The following is a 24,274-nucleotide window of genomic DNA, read 5'->3' on the forward strand; positions in this document are numbered from 1 at the left end:
TTTGTTGTCACACGATGTTCTGCCTTCATTAAACTGTTGCACCCACGAACGCACTTTCGACACATCCATAACGCCATCACCAAATGTCTCCTTCAACTGTCGATGAATTTCAATTGGTTTCACACCACGCAAATTCAGAAATCGAATGATTGCACGCTGTTCAAGTAAGGGAAACGTCGCCATTTTAAGTATTTAAAATAGTTCTCATTCTCGCCGCTGGCGGTAAAATTCCATCTGCCGTACGGTGCTGCCATCTCTGGGACGTATTGACAATGAACGCGGCCTCATTTTAAAACAATGCGCATGTTTCTATCTCTTTCCAGTCTGGAGAAAAAAAATCGGAGGCCTTAGAACTTGAATGCACCTCGTACAACATCCACCAGAGTCTGATGATCAGGGCGCAGCTTACGCAGTGATTGGGGACACTCTCCCCAATACCATTTCTTATTTGGCGATATCTACATCTGCGATACTGTGGAGAACAATGTCCTGGATTGAGAAACCATAAGTTTCTCCATAATTAATATAACACTTCTTTTGTCTTTGTTGGAGTCTGTGTTCACAATTTCCACATAGTTTGCGGATAAATAATTAAAACTATATGCAGACAGAACATAGTTTATAATATTTTCTCAGTTTTGATTGTCTGGAGGGTTTTAATGGTACAGCTTCTGGGTATTCTTATTGCGCTCCCAGTAGACAAACTGCGGAACATTGTTAAATACAGTATAACACAGCAACTGTTCTATAAGCTTCTGATAGTTTACGCCTAATGGAAGTCATTGGCACAGTGTACAGCTGAGCACATTTTAAATACTCTTTGTTGGTATTTAAACACTTAGACAGTCTTCCACAGGTTCATGCACACCATCCATTCATTAACTGTAAATCGTAGCTTTCAGTGTGGTAACAGTAACTATGTTCTTTACTAAAGCAAAGATGTAGCAGTTGAACATAGATGCTGACTGTGTTAAAGAAAAAAATGTGTAGGTTATTTAACGGTTATCCACATGATAAGTTCTCCAAGTTTACATCTGCAGGCCATGGTGTCAAGAAAAATTACTGTTTCTCCTACTTGGGAATGACAATGTGACAGCATGAGGAATACTGGAAAAAAATCACACTCAGGTGCCGCGCGTAAACTTTTGTTGTACTGGATAGTACGATGGAGTATCTGAGTAAACGGATCAGTGTCCTACATTATGTTATGTGGAACTACGTTTGGCACATAGGGGCAGCACATGGATCTGGATATAACGAAAGATTTTGCTGGTATTTTTAACAAAGTGGTGATGTGCGATTAACTGACATCAAACCATGGCTGCTGTGTCTAAGAAAAGTACCAACGGAATAGCAATGTACTTGTGAAGAACAATAATACAATTGGAATAAACAGTTTACTGTGGATAAGCTCAGATAGTAGAATAAAGATATACAGTATAACAAATGTATACGTCAGATCAGAAGCTCTGTAGTCAACAAAGATATGGGTAACCATCTCATCGATTTCTGGTGGGCCCCCTGATACGCATCTATGAAAAACTTTTACATCTGTCTTGGGTAAAGAACATGCTATTACCAGATTGGAAGCTACGTTTGCCGGTCGCGGTGGCCGAGCGGTTCTAGGCGATTCAGTCTGGAACCGCGCGACTGCTACGGTCGCAGGTTCGAATCCTGCCTCGGGCATGGATGTCCTTATGTTAGTTAGGTTTAAGTTGTTCTAAGTTCTAGGGGACTGATGATCTCAGATGTTAAGTCCCATAGTGCTCAGAGCCATTTGCATTTTTTTAAAGCTACGTTTGTAACTACGGAATGAAGGGCCAGTTTGATTGTCTAAGTGTGTTAAATGCCAAGGCAGAGCATTTACAACGTGCTCCACTGTACTTCTGTGTCAATAAGTTCTGTGTGGGGTAAACTATCAGAAGCTTACAGAACCGTCGCTGTGCTGTGTTCAACAGTGATCTAGAATTAGTCTACTGAGAAAGTAATAACAGTACATTAAAGCTGGTCGATGTACAAGTAAACCTACCACAGAATCAAAACTGAGAAAAGATTATAAACTTCTGTCTAAATATAGTTTTAATTCTTTACCTGTGAACTATGTGGAAATCATTGAAACAGACTCCCACAAGGACAAAAGAAGTGTTAGAATAAATGTGGAGAAACATATTTTTTTCTCAATCCAGGACATTGTTCTCCACAGTACGATCAAATACAGATATTGTCAATTTAGGATTGATTCCCACGAATAATGTTGTTCTGTAGGTATTAAAGAAATGAACAAGTGTATTGTATTGACTTAAACCATTCCCTATTACAGAAATTATTCAAGTTCAGTTAAAGAAAACTGGAAATTAAAAGGTTGAAGTCAATCAACGTAAAACGCAAACTGGACTATCTGGCGAAATAAGCGCCATGGAGCAAGAACATAATTCGCTATTGGAAGAAGAACAAGCTATTGTAGATGTGAAATCAAGGCTTATAAATTATTTGAAACACAGTATATGGAAAAATACTGTATGTATATATCTGTGTAACACAAGATATCGGCATTTTCTACAAATATCAATGGAAAGTGGCTGCACATTGGGGTACTCGCAGAAAATGACGAATCCGATAACAGGTAGCATATCAGAGAATACTCGAAACTATATTTATGAACCTCCATCCCTATTTGGATCTGCTTAAAAAGGATTGGTACAATGAATCTAAATGTGGTAATCTTGACATTGTGCATCTAACAACAGAAAAGCCATTTACAGAGTTTATAACAGATGAAATAACTACATTTAACGACCATTCGTTTGAAATAAAAATAGTACACTAGAATTTAGGAAAGAGTTGCCATCTTACCAAAGAGTATGTGAGTGTCTTAACAATAGTACTGAGCAGAAAATAAAAAACAAAATTAAAATTCGTGAAAGCTCTTGGCTAGAAGAAGTGTTGTACTGGATGTATGAAAGCACTGTGTTCAGCGTTGTAAGTATTCCTATACCAGAAGTAGAGGGCCAGATTGCTGCCAATGCTGTGTCCTGATTATCAGACTCTGTCAAGTATTTTATTGGTTTTAGTTGGACCAAGACGAGTTTTTGACAAATAATACAGACAATTTAAAACTGAAATAACATTTTGTCGTTTAATTTGAAGCTCTATTGTGCCTTGCACCAAGTGGGTACAAGGATCAAACCAGAGTTGGCTCGTGGTGTAACACAAATCGGTACGAATTTTTGATAAGTAATTCAGACAATTTAGATTTAGCAATAACATTGTGTCAGTTAATTTGAGGGATCCTTTATGTGTTTCAGGTGGTACAAAGATCAAACCGGTGTACTCGTTTGATAACAAGTGTATATTGTCCTATAAACTAAAATGGTAGTGCCAGTAAAGTGAGCCACTTATGTTTTGTAATATTGTAGAATGTATTTTTAAGTGTTTTGATAAATAAACCAGAGAACTTTTATTTCCTTAAAATGCTGTTTTACTTTGGTACAGAAATCAAAGAAGTCATTGCTATGTGTACCTGAATCGGTAAATTAGACCAGTAGCGTCAATAAGTGAGCCACCTTTATTGTGTTGTTATAGAATAAATCTTTATGTTTTTTTGATAAACAATACAGACACTTTAGGTTTCTTTGAAGAATTATTTTACTGTGGAACAAAGATTGAATTATAGTCATTGCCAAGATTACCCTAATATGTAAACTACATCAATAGTGCCAATATCTTTACATATTCTGACAAATACTACAGACAGTTTAAACCTGGAAATAAGACTGCGACATTTAATTTGAGGCTCCATTATGCTCTGACAAAGACTTGAAAAACAATAATGTTGGGAACTTGTGGGCTTGGGGGGGGGGGGGGGAAGCTGGGGGAAAAAATGGCTGACTATGGGGTACACACTGATCAAATGTTTCATTTTCATGCCCAGTAAAATACTTGGTTGTGAATGGGAGATCTAAATATGTGTGTGTGTGTGAGTATGTGTGTCTTGGCTTAGGAACGCTCTGACAGGGCCATTCCAAAAAAAGTGGTATGATTTAGGAGAAGGGAGCAGGATGGGTGGGGTAGGGGAGGGACATGATGTCATTCCCTCCCCCCCCCCCTCCTGCGTCACTGCAGCCATACCCTCGCCACCACTTTCTACAGTCCAAGGAACAGTAGGTGTACCTAACTTGTGAAAAGATTACATTGTTCTTCTATTTGTAGTCATCAAAATTGTGTAGTGATGGTTTTTTCTGTTTGCTCTGTTTGTGTATGTCTATGTTTGTTCACATGCTCATTGTTGTGATGTAGATGAAATGCGTAATTTCTCTTTTAACACTGGCCTTCCTTGAATTCTTTGGATATTAGGTTGATAGTGTAGCAGGTCTAACCACTGCCGATGTTGATTATTGTTCTTTGTCTTCAATGACGTATGGTACAGTTAAATCACTGCCTTTTTCATCGTGTAGTCCTACATTCAGTATAGCTGAGATTCAGTGCTCACCATTTCCTCAGACAATATATTTCATGAGTTAATGAAAAAATATCCCCTGCTCTAAAAACCAGGCTGTAGTTTTTCCATTGTCGCCCCCTGGCATCAGCATAATCCTCGAACCAAGTTTCTTGGTTGCCTTAAGTCCAAGTTGGTTCACCGATTTTTATTTTAAATTCAGTGCATTAGTATTTGTAAAATGATCCTTTCATATAGTGTTAATTAAAAAATGACGATCATTCCACTTGGGACCTGTGGAATGGTACATTAGCTTATTTGTTATTTGTTTGAGTTGTAAATATTTGTCATGTATTGTTGTTTTTCTGACATGTTCTACATTCTCGAGGACCTCCTCCCTACATATCAATTGGAATGAAAGTAAATCTAACCTAATCCAAACAATATAGACATCCAACTTTCCGTGACTTTATATTTCCCAAGCACATAATCCAAATTGTAAAAATACACTTTCATAGATTGTTCATTGAAAACAGTTACTCGGTTTATGGTTGTCGCTTTTGGCTGTCTGAGACTTATGTCTTTTCACAGAAAGGTAGTCATGCTTTCCCTGCCAGCTGTTTCTCCTTGCTAAAGTCATTAGGGAGGTTGTTGCTTTTGGCATAACTGTACTAAACTTTATATATACCATGTGGTATCATTCCACAGAACCAATTAGCAACTTTAACAAATGATTTACCTGCTCATATTTCTGTTCTTCAGAAATACAGTAGGTCATCCTAAATTGTATTTTTTTGCATCATTATCGTTGAATTTACTTTTCCTTTGCAGTGTCGCTTCTGATATACCATACTACATGCCACTTTTTTCTAATTGAAGCTCAATGGCGAACAGTAGGAACTGCATTTTCAGCTCCTGTGAAAAATAAATATAGAATACTGTGTAGTTATATGATGCACCCAGCCATCGTGCGCCATATTTATTAGCCCAGCCTTTATTATTTGAGTATGTACTTAACAGCGATAAAAAAAGAGAGTATCAAATTCAATATATTAAATTCCCTATCTCTGAATGTAGAAACATCTGTAGATTATTCCTGTTATACACGAATTTAATAATAATTTACACATTTGGTTTTACCTCTTAAAATACACTGGAGAACATTGCAATAAAGGCTGACAAAACATGCATCATTTTGCGGCACAGACTCAGAGGAGTGAGTTGTATCAATAACCACTAGGGTGCAGCACTCTTCAGAAGCTGACTATTACAAAATTACGAGGTACTGAGAGGTGTCATATTCCCTGCCACATCAAAATTCCCCCACTGTCCCCTACACACATTACCAGCAAGTTGGCAGAGGGAATATGTAAATTGGCCTCTTCTCCTTTTGGTTAATATTTACGAAGTAGTTAATTTACTGTTATCAGATTTGGTTTAGTTACAGCCTGTATAATACAACGAGGCATAGAACTTATTAAAGTCACCCATTATGATAAAGCATATTTAAAATTTCATATTGGAGATTAGTCTCTCGTTAGAGTGCCACAACACTTTCAATCTAATTCCGAGGCAAAATTTAAATTTTTACAGAATTTCTACCCATAGAACATATCTCGAAGGATGGTGATATCGGTAGTTCACAGTTACTATTAACATCTTGTTACTGAAAAACATACTTTTTGCTTGCAAAGTTTGTTTGTTAATTTCGACTGAATCATTCATTGGGTCAAATGAATAAAACGGACACTGTACGTTGTTCTCTGAATTTATGAGAACATTCTCAGGTTCGCGTGAATAAAGCTGAGAATGTTCTCTGCTTGAGTAAAACTATTGGGGAAGTTGTTCACTGCAAAGAAAAAATTCTGATTTCGTATGAATAAAACTAGGGAAGTTACCCACAAGCGTTTTTTGAAGTGCTCTGTAGCATACTTCGAGCTCAGTAAGTTCTGTTTGAGTTTAAGTTTTACCGATTTTTTTTTTTGTAAAAATGGGAGAGTTCATGTGGCTCGGAGGACAAAAAAAGGTATACGTAGCCCAAAGAAATACTGACAGAGCAACTACAAGTTCATACAGGTTTAACAATGAAAACATTATTGGGCTGGGAATCACTTCCTTCCTGAAAATCATGAAAGAAGTGGGGACACCCATTCAAACGAAGCGACAATGAAAACATTTTTGCACAAGATAGCAGACAAAGGTTTCCAGACTGGTATAGGACACGTCTTAGTTATACATCAGACAACTGTGTAACTGTCATTTTTCTGTCAACCAAAAAACACCTTTGTGGATCCGATTTCCTAGAAACGTAGGAGAACTAGTAACAGTAAACGGCAACCAAGGTATCAGTTCCCTCGTGCGGTGGGGAGACTTCGATTGCACACACATATCAATCATGAACCTTTTTGTACATGTAGAAGGGTATGCTAACTGAATATGCTTTCCTAGAATCAACGTGTAGTCGACATGTATTTATAGCGAAATGCTTAGTAACGTCGATGCTTCATATTCTGGGTCCGAACCCGATGCTAGGATATTGAGAAACTCTGATGTATGGCAGGTTGTGCTAGATACTAAGAGAGAATCAGCGCAGTGCTTCACTTTTAGCAGGTAATGGGAGTTACACCGTGGTTAACGACACTACTCCAGGTTCCACAAACATCTGACGAGAGGGCCTACAACAGACTTCAGGGTAGGAGAATGAAGCTGTTTTGGAAAGTTCAGTGTAGGAGATCACTATGTCATTAAATAATTACAATGACAGCGACACTTCAAGCATCTATCATAGCGACGAGAGTGAGTTTTTCTACTATCACCATGGAAAAGCAACTCAGTTGGACTCAGCAGCATGTTTGTAGTGTTTAGTTTACAATAAAGTAAGTAGCTAAATAAGAAAAGTATATTGTTGTAAGCTGTGAAATTTTAATAATAAGATCTTATCAGTAACTAGTTCCGCCGGCCGAAGTGGCCGCGCGGTTCTGGCGCTGCAGTCTGGAACCGCGAGACCGCTACGGTCACAGGTTCGAATCCTGCCTCGGGCATGGATGTGTGTGGTGTCCTTAGGTTAGTTAGGTTTAACTAGTTCTAAGTTCTAGGGGACTAATGACCTCAGCAGTTGAGTCCCATAGTGCTCAGAGCCATTTGAACCATTTTTTAGTAACTAGTTCCAAATGGAGTTCATCTCTAGAATTCAATTTGTATCATATAAAATAAATATTACTGCAGTACTGAAGCACTGTTTTTGTGTCGCTTTTGTTCTTTACCCAAAACCCGTTGGTTCATTTAAGATAAGTTTTCATGCAGCACTAACTTTGTCTTTTGTAATGTTAGAAATAACTGCTTAACTACAAACCTAGTGATCTGTTTCTCCCAACGAAACCGCAAGGGCGTCCACTTAGTAGACACGGGAGCGGGCCATGACACATCTTACTCAAACAAAATTATCTAGTGTTAGAAATCTCTGACAGAGTTCCGGTTGGAGTTGATGAAAATGTAATGTATTCCTAAGATTCTGTTCGCATGATGTGTTCACCTAACTCGAAATAACAAACAGGTTTTCAGTACATCGAAAATTCGGTAACGTCGTCAGAAAATGCATTTTCGTAAACTGCTCGTACTTCGCCTTACTAATTTGCTGCCGGACATAAAACTAAAATCACAAGGTAGTGCAGTTCTTCCAGGATACACTGATGCCATTTCGTATTTGTACACTGCCTAGGCTGGCTGTTTGAGTGATCTGAATGAAATGTAAGATCGCGCGTGTGTTCTGTGTCGGACGCAGCACACAACAGACACCGAGAAATATTTCAAGCAGGAGACGTAGTGAGAAGGAACTCCCCGATCAGAGGATAAGCTGCGAATTTTTTGTTCGTACGAAACTGAGAACTTTCTCAGAGAGTGTTCTTTTTCTCTGAGAATCTTCTCCTGAGAATGTTCTGTTCTTTATTCATGATCAGTGTCTATGACATACGACTAGGGCGTTAGGTAAGCCGATTTGTCAAATCAGCACTCCATAGGTAAGGCTCTGCATAAATTTCGTCATTAACGATGTCAGCAATGGACATCTACACGGCAACTAGTGTCTTACTGCAGCTCCTGTATATAATAGCAGGGGACTGTTCTTTCGCAGATAACATTGTGAAATAGTGTACACGGCGTATCTTTTTCTGCTCTTTCATGCATCAGGACATATATTTTGTAATGGACCCTGACAAGCGACAGCTACGTTAAGTGGGATAAGACTAAACCATGGGTTATTTCCAAAACACTTCCTTCGATCACGTGTAATTCAAACTCCAGGGTGCGACTGTGAGCGTCCGACACATCGAGATGCAAATCATATATTATTACAGTGCCCATTTCGGGCATTAATTACAAACCTATCTATCTGTTTCTCCTGACGAAACTGCACGGGCTACCGCAATATGTTCCTAACCGATATAATTAATAATGATGCATCACAGCCGATGTCAGTTAAGCCCGAGTTATACATTTAATATAAAAACCTACAACATCATAATCGAAAATTTATATATTAGGAATGTCAAGATTGGAAGGTTGATATTACTGTACAACGGACACTGAAGTTCAGCTTACGTCAATGTTGTTGTTGTTGTTGTGGTCTTCAGTCCTGAGACTGGTTTGATGCAGCTCTCCATGCTACTCTATCCTGTGCAAGCTTCTTCATCTCCCAGTACCTACTGCAACCTACATCTTTCTGAATCTGCTTAGTGTATTCATCTCTTGGTCTCCCTCTACGATTTTTACCCTCCACGCTGCCCTCCAATGCTAAATTTGTGATCCCTTGATGCCTCAAAACATGTCCTACCAACCGATCCCTTCTTCTAGTCAAGTTGTGCCACAAAATTCTCTTGTCCCCAATCCTATTCAATACCTCCTCATTAGTTACGTGATCTACCCACCTTATCTTCAGCATTCATCTGTAGCACCACATTTCGAAAGCTTATACTCTCTTCTTGTCCAAACTGGTTATCGTCCATGTTTCACTTCCATACATGGCTACACTCCATACAAATACTTTCAGAAACGACTTCCTGACACTTAAATCTATACTCGATGTTAACAAATTTCTCTTCTTCAGAAACGATTTCGTTGCCATTGCCAGTCTACATTTTATATCCTCTCTGCTTCGACCATCATCAGTTATTTTACTCCCTAAATAGCAAAACTCCTTTACTACTTTAAGTGTCTCATTTCCTAATCTAATCCCCTCAGCATCACCCGATTTAATTTGACTACATTCCATTATCCTCGTTTTGCTTTTGTTGATGTTCATCTTATATCCTCCTTTCAAGACACTGTCCATTCCGTTCAACTGCTCTTCCAAGTCCATTGCTGTCTCCGACAGAATTACAATGTCATCGGCGAACCTCAAAGTTTTTTTTTCTTCTCCATGAATTTTAATACTTACTCCGAATTTTTCTTTTGTTTCCTTTACTGCTTGCTCAATATACAGATTGAATAACATCGGGGAGAGGTTACAACCCTGTCTCACTCCTTTCCCAACCACTGCTTCCCTTTCATGCCCCTCGACTCTTATAACTGCCTTCTGGTTTCTGTACAAATTGTAAATAGCCTTTCGCTCCCTGTATTTTACCCCTGCCACCTTCAGAATTTGAAAGAGAGTATTCCAGTTAACATTGTCGAAAGCTTTCTCTAAGTCTACAAATGCTAGAAACGTAGGTTTGCCTGCCTTTTCTTAATCTTTCTTCTAAGATACATCGTAAAGTTAGTATTGCCTCACGTGTTCCAGCATTTCTACGGAATCCAAACTGATCTTCCCCGAGGTTCGCTTCTACCAGTTTTTCCATTCATCTGTAAAGAATTCTTGTTATTATTTTGCAGCCGTAACTTATTAAACTGATAGTTCGGTAATTTTCACATCTGTCAACTCCTGCTTTCTTTGGGATTGGAATTATTATACTCTTCTTGAAGTCTGAGAGTATTTCGCCTGTCTCATACATCTTGCTCACCAGATGGTAGAGTTTTGTCAGGGATGGCTTTCCCAAGGCTACCAGTAATTTTAATGGAATGTTGTCTACTCCCGGGGGCCTTGTTTCGACTTAGATCTTTCAGTGGTCTGTCAAACTCTTCACGCAGTATCTTATCTCCCATTTCATCTTCATCTACATCCTCTTCCATTTCCATAACATTGTCCTCAAGTACATCGCCCTTGTATAAACCCTCTATATACTCCTTCCACCTTTCTGCCTTCCCTTCTTTGCTTAGAACTGGATTGCCATCTGAGCTCTTGATATTCATACAAGTGGTTCTCTTCTCTCCAAAGGTCTCTTTAATTTTCCTGTAGGCAGTATCTATCTTACCCCTCGTGAGACAAGACTCTACATCCTTACAATCGTTCTCTAGCCACCCCTGCTTAGCCATTTTACACTTCCTGTCGATCTCATTTTTGAGACGTTTGTATTCCTTTTTGCCTGCTTCATTTACTGCATTTTTATATTTTCTCCTTTCATCAATTAAATTCAATATTTCTTCTGTTACCCAAGGATTTCTATTAGCCCTCGTCTTTTTACCTACTTGATCCTCTGCTGCCTTCACTACTTCATCCCTCAGAGCTACCCATTCTTCTTTTACTGTATTTCTTTCCCCGATTACGTCAAGAAAAGTGAGTATTATGCTTGTAATGTACGAAGGGGTTCAGAAAAATGTAAACACTCTTTGGTAGTCAGTATTAACGGAACAAAATGACATAACGTTACTATTCTTGCACGGGGAAAGGTTATTTTATGCGTTCAAAGAGACCAGTTAGAAAACGTCGATGGCGCTAAAGTATTGACCGAACTAGGCTGTCAGTGTTGCTGGAGTAACAGCCGCGCAGGATGCCTTGATGGTTTCCCATAGTTCATACTGTGTACCTGGCTTCTATTGATAAACTTTCATTTTTCAAAGTCTCCCCATAGCTAGAAGTCAAGAGGTGTAAGGTCTGGAGACCATGGTGGATACTCAACAGCTTCTCTTCAACCTATCCATCGTAGAGGTAGATTTTCGTCCAAAAAGGCTCTGACATCACTGTGGAAGTGAGGCGAAGTTCCATCTTGCTGTAGGTAAAATCTTTCATTTTCAAACACCTCTCGGATGGCAAATAAAATCGATGTTGCAGCATACGAAGATACACCTCACCAGTTACGGTACCTTCAAAGAGGACTGGGCCAATCAAACTGCGTGATGATAGACCACAGCACACATTAAGACCCGATGGATTAACACCTTTGTCCACGTGAACGTGAGTGTTTTTAGGTGACCAGTACACGCAGTTGGGGGATTTACAGTACCGTTCTGTTGAATTTTGCCTCGTCAGATGAGATAACAATCCCTGAGAACCGTTCATCCTCGCGAAGCATGCGTTCGAACCACTCGCAGTGCTCCAGCCTTCGATTCGGGTCGTCCTCGTTCATATCGAGTAGCGATATTGAAATGTACGCTTTCCACTTTTCAGCCTTCAGAATTCGTCGTACGCTTGATCGGCTTACCCCTCTTCTGCTTCACAGATTTTTGAAGTGACTTAGTAAAATGTTGCAATATAGCAGCGCTGGAAGCTGGACTTCGATGTTTTTGGTCGGCCAAACCCTTCCTTATGCACTTCCTGAACAGTACCATTGGCTTCAAATCCATTCCGAATACAAGAAATTGTTGTACGTGTTGGTGACTGAGTTCCGTACACAGTATGCTATTGCCGTAGTGCCTCTGTCATGTTTTCCTACTTCCATTACCACTTCAATAGGCCTTGCATTGCTCAAACGACAATCTTTATTATAATTCATTGCTATAATGTCATCTGCTGGAGAAAGCGTGCCAAGATCTGTTGAGAAAACAATGGGCAGCGCTATCGCACAAAAATGTCATTTTGTTCGACAGATACCAACTATCAAAGAGTGTCTACATTTTTCTGAACTCCTCTGGGTGTTACCATGTAGATGATTTTAGCTACATGATTATTACTCAGAAAGGACTAAACGGTCTAGAACTGAGGTCAAATAAATGAAATAAAAATACTGTAACTTCTCTGTGCTCACCTATACGTTCGTTGTCGTACACCAAAGACATTATTAGAGCAGTATGTGAGTATATTAACTATGACAGTTAACAGTATTACTGTTTGACAGAAGCCGTATAGTGGTTACTTCTAAACGTGTAAATGATAAAGTACCACGGCTGTAATTGCAAATAATGAAATTCGAGAAGAAAACATCGAGTGAATGTTTATATTCTGATACTCAAGAAATATCTTGCGAACTAAAACATGGAGACTCGAGTAGAAATACATTCAACGTATCCGTTGAACGAGATCACCGTTCCAATGCAACAACAACTTCAATTACAGTGAAAGTGGATGATATGCTGAATTCTTTCGCTTTTTATTCAGGAAAAATTAAAAGCTCTGATTATGAGAAAATAAAGGCAGAACATGGCCTGCTAATCGACTTTGAAGATTTCATTGGTTACTTGATTAATCTTTTGAAAAAGTGCAACAAAAATAGCGAGGATGAAGAAATGGCATATACTCTGCAGTTGGACTACAACGCTAGCGGCGAAACCACGGAGTACTCTCTACAAGTGATGGAGACAAATCATCTAAGAAAGTTTTGTCATTTGTCAATTTCACTAGCCGCTTGTGGCGATAAAGAAATCAAAGAAACCCTCTGCAAAAGTTTCAAGCAGTTACAAGGAGTGAACGAGAGTTTAGGCGAAGAAGTGCGGAAAAAGACAGATGACTTACAAACGCTGAAGAGGGAACTTCAAGGAAAAATTGTTGCTTTGGAAACAGTCAATAAAGCACTCGAGGAAGATGTTAAAAAAGTGAGATTAGAGTATGATGATGCCATTTCTAGAGAGAAAGCAAGGATGGATAAAATTTTTAGTGAGTGTAACGAGAAACATAAAGCTGAATTAGTGCAGATGGAGGAACAACATACACGAGTGAAGCACGATCTGGAATATCTGCTGAAAGAAGCTGAAACGAAGCTGTGTGAAAGTGACGAGAAATGTAGGGTACTGAAACTCGATAACGAGGAACTCAGTGGGGTCGTTGAGAAATTGCAGGAGATCGAAAGAAGTACAGGAAGAGAAATAACAAAGCTGCAAACGCAGCTCGAAGCGAAAGATTCACTGATGAGGGAGAGGCAAGCTACCAGAAGAGTTCTCGTCATGAAGTACAAGGCGCTGCTGCGAGACTTCAGTCTGACTGCGGAGAAAGTGAAGACTTTACAGGGGCAGCTGGACAGTGCGGTTAAGCGAGAGGCCAAGCTCCGGAATCAGGTTGATGAAGGTAATATCATTTATTTAATCAACTACTAATATACATATAGGAATACAACCTTATTTTCTCGACCAACCATCTGGTTAGTCGCGACAAACAATTAAAATCTGGTAACTGAACTAGCATGAGTTCTTGGCTTTGCTAGCTGAAGACTCTTCACAGCTTTGTCAATAATTATTTAAATTCAGCACCATAATAGAAGTTGCAAACCTTAATATATTATTGGCAAGACAAGTTTACAGTGGCATTGTGAAAAGGCAGCAACCAGTTACGTTCGTTAATATGAATTTATTCGTTTGAACCATTACCGATTTAGCACATTTACTACTCTAGTTTACAGTATTTATGTAACACTACGCGGATGGTGCACGTTTTTGGTACGTAGTAGGCTGACGTAGAAGTGTGAAACAGTTTCACGTGGGATGTGTTATAACCAGTAGCCGGCATAATTATGAAATAACGATCAAACACTGCACTGAAACTTATTTGGTGGCTGCTTCTATTTCACAAAGGTGGCACATTCCATATCAGCGAGCATTTGTCATAAACACTGTATAGTAATGTAATGTTCTTATATTCAGTTCTAGAGTGCAAAACAAAAAATGAACAGACATTTACAGGGAGTGAGATTTCTAAAGTTTGTGCTTGTAGCGACATTTGTAGTAAAATATAATTTAGATGAAATAATTGAGAAACGAATGCTGTACATGAAATTTCCACCAATAATAATGTTAAAAGGAATACACTGGTAAAATACTATGAATGTGAGTGGGCCTATGCACCTCATGTATGTAACCACTTTATACTACCGAAATATGAGCAGGAAATACTCGGAACCAATAATGATTCAAAAAAAAATAAATTCATCTTAACAAATGTGACAGAATGCTTTTTCAATAAAACAGTACAGTCGAGTAATTCCATCCGTTGCCCATTGACAAATTTTTGGTATATACATTCCTACTCCAATTGGACATGAAACCTAATTCCAAATCACAGCTGTCTTAAAACAAAGGACATCATTACGAATAAATATGCACTGAAGTAATTGTTATCTTGGATTAACTGTGTTCAAGTCAGTTCCACGAAATAATGGAATGACAGTCTATGAAACTTTTTGTCTCTTTAAGAGTAAAAAAGACCAAGAATCATTATAAAGGACAAATCTTTTTGCTGTATTTTCTACATAAGCAAAGAAATATTCGTTCATATAACGAGACTTGTGCAAAAATAACTTTCTGATAATGGAATGACATACTTCAGAGATGCACATTGTTCTCATTTAAAATACAACAAAGATTCAGCTCACCAATTTCCTACAAAAATTCACAAAAGTTCTGTTGTTGTGAAGAATAACTGAAAAACAACGTGGTATAGTAGATAAATGCATTAAACAGATACTAATGGAATTTAAAAATTCTCCCGTAACGTACGAGACTTCACAGTAGCAGAATGACAATTTCACTTGAAAACTAGTTTCGTTCTGCGCTGTTACTGCATGGGGACAATAGTACTTAGTCCTCTCATCCACAGTAGTTGCAGCCAGTTTCTCTTTTGTTCTTTTTCCCCCAGCATTTACCTGACTTCGAGCTAAATGTAAACATCTTTTCTGTTTGCGTCATTCCTTATGAGAAATGAAATTTCATAACCATCCTCAACATAAATCACCTGCCACACAAAAAAATGTTGGCCTTCTTTTCCAGCAAGGCAGCATAATTGATCAAGTCCTGTGAATTTGCTTGCACTGAAGCTTGCTGTTTGAAACTGTGTGCTAACCTCTGGTGCGATAGTGAGTAATACTGGTACGCAATAATAAAAGGAGAAATAGGCGTAACAGCATGGATGGTTTTGGTCTGCTCCACTGGAATTATTCCCATCCACATTTGAACTAATTCCTTCTTACTCTCGGCAGAGATACAAAAAATGTTTATACTGCGAATATTTCACTTGTAGTTTTTGCGGAGTCCTCAGCTCTGGATAGTATGTTTGATATTCCAGATTACACGCTTCACAATTCCCTCACTCCCATCCACGATACCTTTGCCGTGCGATGTGGCAGAAAAGTGCCATGCTCTGTTTATTCCAAAGCGTTCTCTGGAAAAATGTGCAACATCACTACAGTAAACTTTAACATCACAATACATAAAAATGCCTTTGGCAGTATCATTTAGGCATAATTCATAGAGATCTTCGAAGATAGCCAACATTCTGTCGCAATAAATAAAAGTCAGTAATTCCCCCACCCCTGGCCCCTTTCTTCCCTCGGGCTATACTGAGTTTATTTATAAACTGGCATTTGCAGTGTTTTCCACAGAGAGTATTTTTTTAGCTTGGGTTAGGGAAGAAGAGAGCCAGTTCTTGAAAATAAATAACTACATTCTACGTGTATAGTATTCTTCCATTTACTTATTTCATTGTAAATTTTTAGTAATGAGGATTATAAGCTGATCTTTCAGCAGTTGGTCTTCAGGCAGGCTGTATAGAAGTTTTTTTATCCCTGAAAATCATGTCCTTGATTTACCTCCTTTTCTTAAACATTCCCTCCAATTTTTACTAATTGCATAGCTAACACAAATGCCTAAAACTGCAGCATAGCCAACATATAACAGTACGCCTATTTGGTATGGAACATCAGTCGAGGAATATCAGTCATTCAGTCACGAAACTGTCATTCCAATTTAAAATTAATGTCATACCATGAGTTCATTTATGTGACTCTATTACGGCGTTTATGCCATTTCATAAGTGCACGTGCGTCATTCTGTTGCCAATATAAAATATTCTTGGGTGAATATTTATTTTCCTGTCATGAGACTTTTATTTATTCTATAAATCGTATTCGTGTTGATTTTCAGTCCTCCATAAAATTACCTATTCTACAGAAAAGAACTCCTAGGCTTTTTTTAGTAACGGAATGACAGGAGAGGTCAATAAAAAACAAATCATCCCGGTGACCTTAGTATTTAAACAAATTCAATAAAAGCTGTTGAAATGAACTAGCTTAAGATATGTCAACAACTTTTCAGAGATATTTTGTTAATATGTGCCTTTACAATGCTTTGTTGCATTGCTTTAAGAAATTAGTTTTCAAGGGTAACTAGAAGCTGACATTTTACTTAAGTCATAAACCCATTTGTTCACTTCCAGCACTTCTTACCATAAAAACAGAATTTCAGAATGAAAAGTTTAGTGTTTCAGCTAGTAGAAGTGGTAATCAGATTTGTAATAAAACAAATTTTTTTATTTTCATTATATTGTCCATGTTCTCAAGGAACAGTCCTTAACAGTCAGTTACAACGCTGTCATTGTAATAAAGTCTTCTTCGTTACTGTTTTATAATGATTTTCGTAATGGATTTTAAGTGTGACCATTTTCATCGCTGTGCACTGGAAGACATTCACTCACCACGACAATGTCAACAGCTTTCACATGAATCACAAAATTTCACCTACTTGCGGTAGTTCGCCCAGGTGGACAAAAGGACATTGTAGAACAGTCCTTCTCTACTTATCTTGTCAACCATACTGTGGTAAGCCATACATTGTATTATCATCACTTCATTACTCTGTCGCTGTAATGTCGCTGCCTGTTTGCGATGATACCAGTAGCTGTGCACTAATTTCAGCGTCTGTGGCATCAGGACGCATTCGAACTGTTCAACAGTACTTCGATATAAGTTCATTGCTTTAGTATGTCGTTAGCCTTCCTTCCTGAAGCTTGCTCCTCAAAATCACAGTTCATTAGGAATATTATTGCAAACACCACTTAACATGTTGACGTACCCACTTTTAAACCTCAACCTTAAACAAGTTACATCTCATCCGATACACTAAAAAATTACACTTGTCTCCTTACTTTATTATATTCGTATTATACCGTCAAGAAATTCAAGACACGGACCGATTCCTCAAAATTTTGTATACGTACTAGCTCACAGACCGCTTGTAGTCATGACTGCACAGTCTCGTGGTTGGTTGGTTCATTTGGGGGAGGGAACCAAACAGCGAGGTCGTCGGTCCCATCGGATTGGCGAAGAAAGTCGACCGTTCCCTTTCAAAGGAATCACCCCGACATTAGCCTGAAGCGATTTAGTGAAATCACGGAGCCAGCCTCGCGGCTCTCCGCATTGTTGTTGTTGTGGTCTTCAGTCCTGAGACTGGTTTGATGCAGCTCTCCATGCTACTCTATCCTGTGCAAGCTTCTTCATCTCCCAGTGCCTACTGCAGCCTACATCCTTCCGAATCTGCTTTGTGTATTCATCTCTTGGCCTCCCTCTACGATTTTTACCCTCCACGCTGCCCTCTAATGCTAAATTTGTGATCCCTCGATGTCTCAGAACATGTCCTACCAACCGATCCTTTCTTCTAGTCAAGTTGTGCCACAAGCTCCTCTTCTCCCCAATTCTATTCAATACCTCCTCATTAGTTATGTGATCTACCCACCTAATCTTCAGCATTCTTCTGTAGCACCACATTTCGAAAGCTTATACTCTCTTCTTGTCTAAACTATTTATCGTCAACGCTTCACTTCCATTCTTGGCTACACTCCATACAAATACTTTCAGAAACGACTTCCTGACATTTAAAGCTATACTCGATGTTAACAAATTTTTCTTCTTCAGAAACGCTTTCCTTGCCATTGCCAGTCTACATTTTATATCCTCTCTACTTCGACCATCATTAGTTATTTTGCTCCCCAAATAGCAAAACTCCTTTACTACTTTAAGTGTCTCATTTCCTAATCTAATTCCCTCAGCATCACCCGAGTTAATTCGATTACATTCCATTATCCTCGTTTTGCTTTTGTTGATGTTCATCTTATACCCTCCTTTCAAGACACTGTCCATTCCGTTCAACTGCCCTTCCAAACCCTTTGCTGTCTCTGACAGAATTACAATGTCATCGGCGAACCTCAAAGTTTTTATTTCTTCTCCATGGATTTTAATTCCTACTCTAAATTTTTCTTTTGTTTCCTTTATTGCTTACTCAATATACAGATTGAATAACATCGGGGATAGGCTACAACCCTGTCTCACTCCCTTCCCAACCACTGCTTCCCTTTCATACCCCTCGACTCTTATAACTGCCATCTGGTTTCTGTACAAATTGTAAATACCCTTTCGCTCCCTGTATTTTACCCCTGCCACCTTCAGAATTTGAAAGAGAGTATTCCAATCAACATTGTCAAAAGCTTTCTCTAAGTCTACAATTGCTAAAAACGTAGATTTGCCTTTCCTTAATCTTTCTTCTAAGATAAGTCGTAGGGTGAGTATTGCCTCACGTATTCCAACATTTCTACGGAATCCAAACTGATCTCCCCAAGGTCGGCTTCTATCAGTTTTTCCATTCGTCTGTAAAGAATTCGCGTTAGTATTTTGCAGCTGTGACTTATTAAACTGATAGTTCGGTAATTTTCACATCTGTCAACACCTGCTTTCTTTGGGATTGGAATTATTATATTCTTCTTGAAGTCTGAGGGTATTTCGCCTATCTCATACATCTTGCTCACCAGATGGTAGAGTTTTGTCAGGACTGGCTCTCCCAAGGCTGTCAGTAGTTCTAATGGAATGTTACTTTCTAGTCCGTACGAAAAGAAGCTTCAAACAAGTTTACGTCGTGAAGTTACGTACATTGTTTTGTAATTTCGGGGTATACCTTCAATCATCTTATTAAATGGACTACAGGTTGTTCCACAGCCAGTACGCTCCACACCCGAGATTCAAGTAACAGTGAACTAACTAAAAAAATAGATAATACTAACGTTAAAAAAATATAGTTACCTGTTTAAAAGAGATACTGAAAGCGGTGGCCATGGGCATTCAGGTATCACTGACTTCGTATGATGACGTTACCAGCAACACGCTGTACCTCTGCAGGCGTGATGTTATTTATAAAGTAATGTTCCGTTTAAGATCGTCTGTTGTGCAAGGATTGTCAGCATACATTTTGCTTTTCAGTGTGCCCCATAAATAGGAATCACGCGATTAGATAGTTCACACAATCACCTTCAGGTAGAGAATTGTGTAATTACATTCCTGCTATTAGTGTAGAGCCCTGACGTCTATTCATAGTAGCAGGTCAAATGCAAGTCACGTTATGTTTCGCCTTTTGAAGAGTCGAGTCAAAAGAGGAGTCTGTCTTGCACTTGGTCTCCTACTGTGAAAACACTTCAAGGCTTTACACTAACACCAGGAATGTAACTGCACAATTCTCCACCTGAAGCTGGTTGGTGATCCATCGAAACGCATAGTGGGAAAACAAGCAAGTGAATGAGGCAGTAATCTATTTTATTTTTATACACATAGCTTGCTATTAGCAGTAGTGGTAGAAGTAGTAGTACAGGGTGACCCACATAAAACCGGTACTGGCTAATCATCTCTACATCTACGTTCACATAGACATTCCGCAAGCTGCCGCACAGTACGCCGTGGAGGATACCCTGTACCACTTCTAGTCGCAAACAGAGTGAGGGAAAAACGACTATCTACATGCGTCCGTATGAGCCCTAATTTCTCATACCTTATCTTTGTGGTCCTTACGCGCAATGTATGATGGCGGCAGTAGAATAGTTCGGCAGTCGTCTTCAAATATCGGTTCTCTAAATTTTCTGAATAGTGTTTCTCAAAAAGAAAGTCGCCTTCCCTCCAGGAATTCCCATTTGAGTTCCCAAAGCATCTGCGTAACACTTACGTGTTGTTCGAACCTACAGGTAACAAATTATGCAGCCCACCTCTGAATTGGTTCAATGTCCTCCTTCAATTCGACTAGTACGGAACCCAAACTCTCGAGCAGTACTCAAGAATAGGTCGCACCAGCCATACTTTCCTAAAATTCTCCCAATAAACCGAAGTCGACCATTCGACTTCCTTGCCACAGTTCGCACATGCTCGTTCCATTTCTTATCGCTTTGCAACGTTACGCCCAGATGTTTAAACGACTTGACTGTGTCAAGGACACTACTAACACTATCCGAACGTTACAGGTTTGTGCTTCTTACCCATCGGCATTAACATACATTTTTCCACATTGAGAGCTAGCTACCATTCATCACACCAACTGGTCTAAGTCGTCTTGTGCCTTCCTGCAGTCACTCAACTTCGACACATTACCGTACACCACAGCATCATCAGCAAACAAACGCAGATTGCTGCCCGCCCTGCATACACATAGAAGAACAAGGGTCCTATCACACTTGCCTGGTGCAGTCCTGACGATGCCCTTGTCTCTGATAAACATTCGCCGTCGATGAGAACATACTGAGTTCTATTACTCAAGAAGTCTTCGAGCCACTCACATAAATGGTTCAAATGGCTCTGAGCACTATGGGACTTAACTTCTGAGGTCATCAGTTCCCTAGACTTAGAACCACTTAAACCTAACTAACCTAAGGACATCACACACATCCATGCCCGAGGCAGGATTCTAACCTGCGACCGTAGCGGTCGCGCGGTTCCAGACTGTAGCGCCTAGAACCACTCGGCCACCCCGGCCAGCCCACCCACATATATGCGAACTTACTCCGTATGTTCGTACCTTCGTTAACAGCCTGTTATGGGGCACCGTGTCAAAGGCTTTCTGGAAATCGAGAAATATGGAATCTGCCTGTTGCTCTTCATCCATAGTTCGCAGTACATCATGTGAGAAAAGGGCAAGCTGAGTGCCGCACTAGCGATGCTTTCTAAAACCATGCTGATTCGTGGACATCTTTCAGTCTCAGGATTGTCTATTATATTCAGACTGAAAATATGTTCAAGGACTCTGCAGCAAGTCGAAGTTAGGAATATTGGTCTTTAATTTTGCGGATCCGTTTTTTTACTTTTCTTGTATTGGAGTCACCTGCTCTTTTTTCCAGTCGCATGGGACTTTGAGCTGGGCGAGAGATTCACGATGAATGCAAGCCCTGTAATGGGTCAATGCGTTTGTAAACTCGAATTGGGATTCCATCCAGAACTGATGATTTATTTGCTTTCAAATCTTTCAGTTGTTTCTCTACGTCAGGGATACTTATTACTACGTCGTCCACACGGGAGCCTGTTCGATGGTCAGATGATGGTGTGTTTTTACAATTCCCCTGTGTGAATGATTTATGGACTAAGTATTCACGCCGTTTGTAGCCCTATGTGTGACTTCACGCGGTGGCTCGGTTAGCACGCTGGATTCGCGTTAGGGAGGATGACGGTTGACATCCCCGTTCGGACATCGAGATTTAGGTTTTCCCAGATTTCCCTAAATGCCGGGATGGTTCTTTTAAAAGAGCATGGCCGATTTCCTTCCCCATATTTTTCTAATTCGAGCTTTTGCCCCGTGTCTTGTGAAGTCGTTGTGATCTGGACATTAAACACTTATCTTTCTTTTTCTTACACTTAATGAATGCCACCAGATGACAATAGAATGCATTAAAGTGATAGATGCTGCCAACTGTGCGGAGGCAATAGATTACTGATAGGAACAATGCTAGTTAAAATACACGGGGATTCTTAACGGCCCGACGCACGCACCAATTTATCGGCCTACACACGTCCCGATCGACTGCACTCAGCGATTACAGCGCCGCCCTGTTCCTACCGCTGGTAGCTAAATGTTTACAGTAAGTTCATAAGGTTATGTTCGACGAGACGCCGCTTGGTTTTACAGAAACTCAGAAATTGGGCTGTTTTGGGGGTAATAAGGCCCAAAGAACCGAAAGAAAGCTGTGGACAAAGAAGTGGCTAATGCAAAGAAAGAAATTCACCGACTCTCTGTTACTTGAGAAGCTGAGAGACGATGGCTTTCGTAATTATCTAAGAAGGTACGAAACAAGCTTTTCGGAGCTGTTGAACATCATCAGACTATTCTTAACCAAAAAGAAGACAGTCATGAGACATGCTGTAAGTTGCGAGGACTGGCTATTAGCTACATCACGGTTTCTAGCCACTGGCAGAAGCAACGATGACCTCAAATTCAGTGCAATTGTATGTCCACAATTATTATCTAAAATGACACTTGAAACTGCAGCTTTATTTATAGTTTCCTGTAAGATTAACAAATTTATTTCAAATTAGAAAAAGAAAGAGTATAAATGATGATGGCACATATCATGTAAAAAATATAGCAGGCACGTAAGAAATGAAGCATATAGGAACTGTTAGAGCTGCAAACAGTCCAAGCCTTCTTCATAGCAGAAGGGTTTGGATATATGCTGGTTTTCTTTTAACACTTCTCACAATGAAAAAGGTACATTTCATGAATAAAACTCCATTGACTGTCTATAGTTCGGTTTTTTACTTTTATTTTCGATACACATCGGAAACGAAATCTAAGGTCTAAACAGTCTGTGTTTCGGTTTTTAAATATGATTTCCGTTAAGCATCGGAAATAAAACAAAGAAACCGAAGTACAAAAGGTCGACCGACTTTTGTTCGTGAAATATATACCTTTATCTCTCTCTATGTGCCACATGAAACCATTGTGGAATCGTTAAAAATGAAAAAATTGCTTCATTTCCTGCATCTCTATTTCCCACAAACATCTGTACTCATTAAATTTTTCCAGAAACTTTAATTGAATTCCCTTTTGTCAGCCTCGCACCCTGCCATGTACATTAGAACAGCATTTAATCCAGCGCCCAGTGACTAAAAACGAGCGGTTGGGACAACAGCTCTCCACGATGCAAGTTATCGGATGAATTGGTGGTTGGTTCGGCTGTCGGGTGGTCGTACCCAACCGACACTCTGACGGGAAAAGTCGGTCGGTAGTTTGGGCAAAACTGCTACTAACGTCCAATTTGTCGGTCGGTCGGTTGTTGCTTCCGTAGGGCCTTTAGTGGCCTAAAATGGCGTTTGGAAATCATTGTCGATTGAGATAACGTTGTGAATTTGAGAGTGGGGTGGTGGTAGTAACAGAGGTTGACGGCTGCTGCAGGTGAGCGCAGACTACAAGAGGAGTGCGAGCGCGCGTCGGCATCCGAGCTGCGCTGCCAGCAGCTCGAGGCGCAGCTGGAGGAGAAGAGCTCCGACTACGGCCGGCTGCAGCTGGAGCTGGCCAGCAAGGAGAGCGCCCTCCGCTCCAGCGAGGCCGCCGCCTCCGTCCTGAGCCGCCAGCTGCGGCAGCTGCAGCTGCACCAGCGCTACCCGCACGTCGGGACCAGCCGGCCACCTCTCGGCCTGGCGTCGGCGAGGCCGCAATCCTCCGGAAGCTGCGGCAATCACCTTAGGGCTGACACCTTCCGACGCGAACCGCAGGCAGCAACTGTCAGCGAAGCCACTTCATCTTACTTCTCCAAGAGGCTCTGAGGCTCTGTATGTGGTTCGAGTCTTCTAATTGAAAGTTCCAACTGTGCCAGGATCGAACTTACCATACTTTTCAAGAGACTATAGCATGTTAGTGGTTCTTTCAGACTTAGTACCACTAATTGTGAACTAAGAAAATAATCCATATTCACTGCTACCGTCTGCGTAATTATTTTTTAAGAGAAAAACCTACGATTTTATCAAACTGTACTATACCATCTGGACTTGGTTGCAGAATTTGTCTCATTTCCGCTCTCTCTGTTATGTTGTCTGA

General features: G+C 39.9%; 1 protein-coding gene across 1 annotated transcript in view; it reads left to right on the forward strand.

Annotated features, from left to right (window-relative positions):
* LOC126235149 (paramyosin-like) overlaps window positions 1-24,003 on the forward strand; it is a 30,819-nt gene extending 6,816 nt beyond the window's left edge. The window contains exons 2-4 of the mRNA XM_049943882.1: window positions 12,840-13,732; window positions 18,581-18,628; window positions 23,614-24,003. Coding sequence (XP_049799839.1) covers window positions 12,840-13,732; window positions 18,581-18,628; window positions 23,614-24,003 — 1,331 coding nt within the window. The remainder of the gene's footprint in view (window positions 1-12,839; window positions 13,733-18,580; window positions 18,629-23,613) is intronic.
* Window positions 24,004-24,274: the final 271 nt, after the last annotated feature.

Source organism: Schistocerca nitens, chromosome 2 (assembly GCF_023898315.1).
Source record: "Schistocerca nitens isolate TAMUIC-IGC-003100 chromosome 2, iqSchNite1.1, whole genome shotgun sequence".
Taxonomy (NCBI): Eukaryota; Metazoa; Arthropoda; class Insecta; order Orthoptera; family Acrididae; genus Schistocerca; species Schistocerca nitens.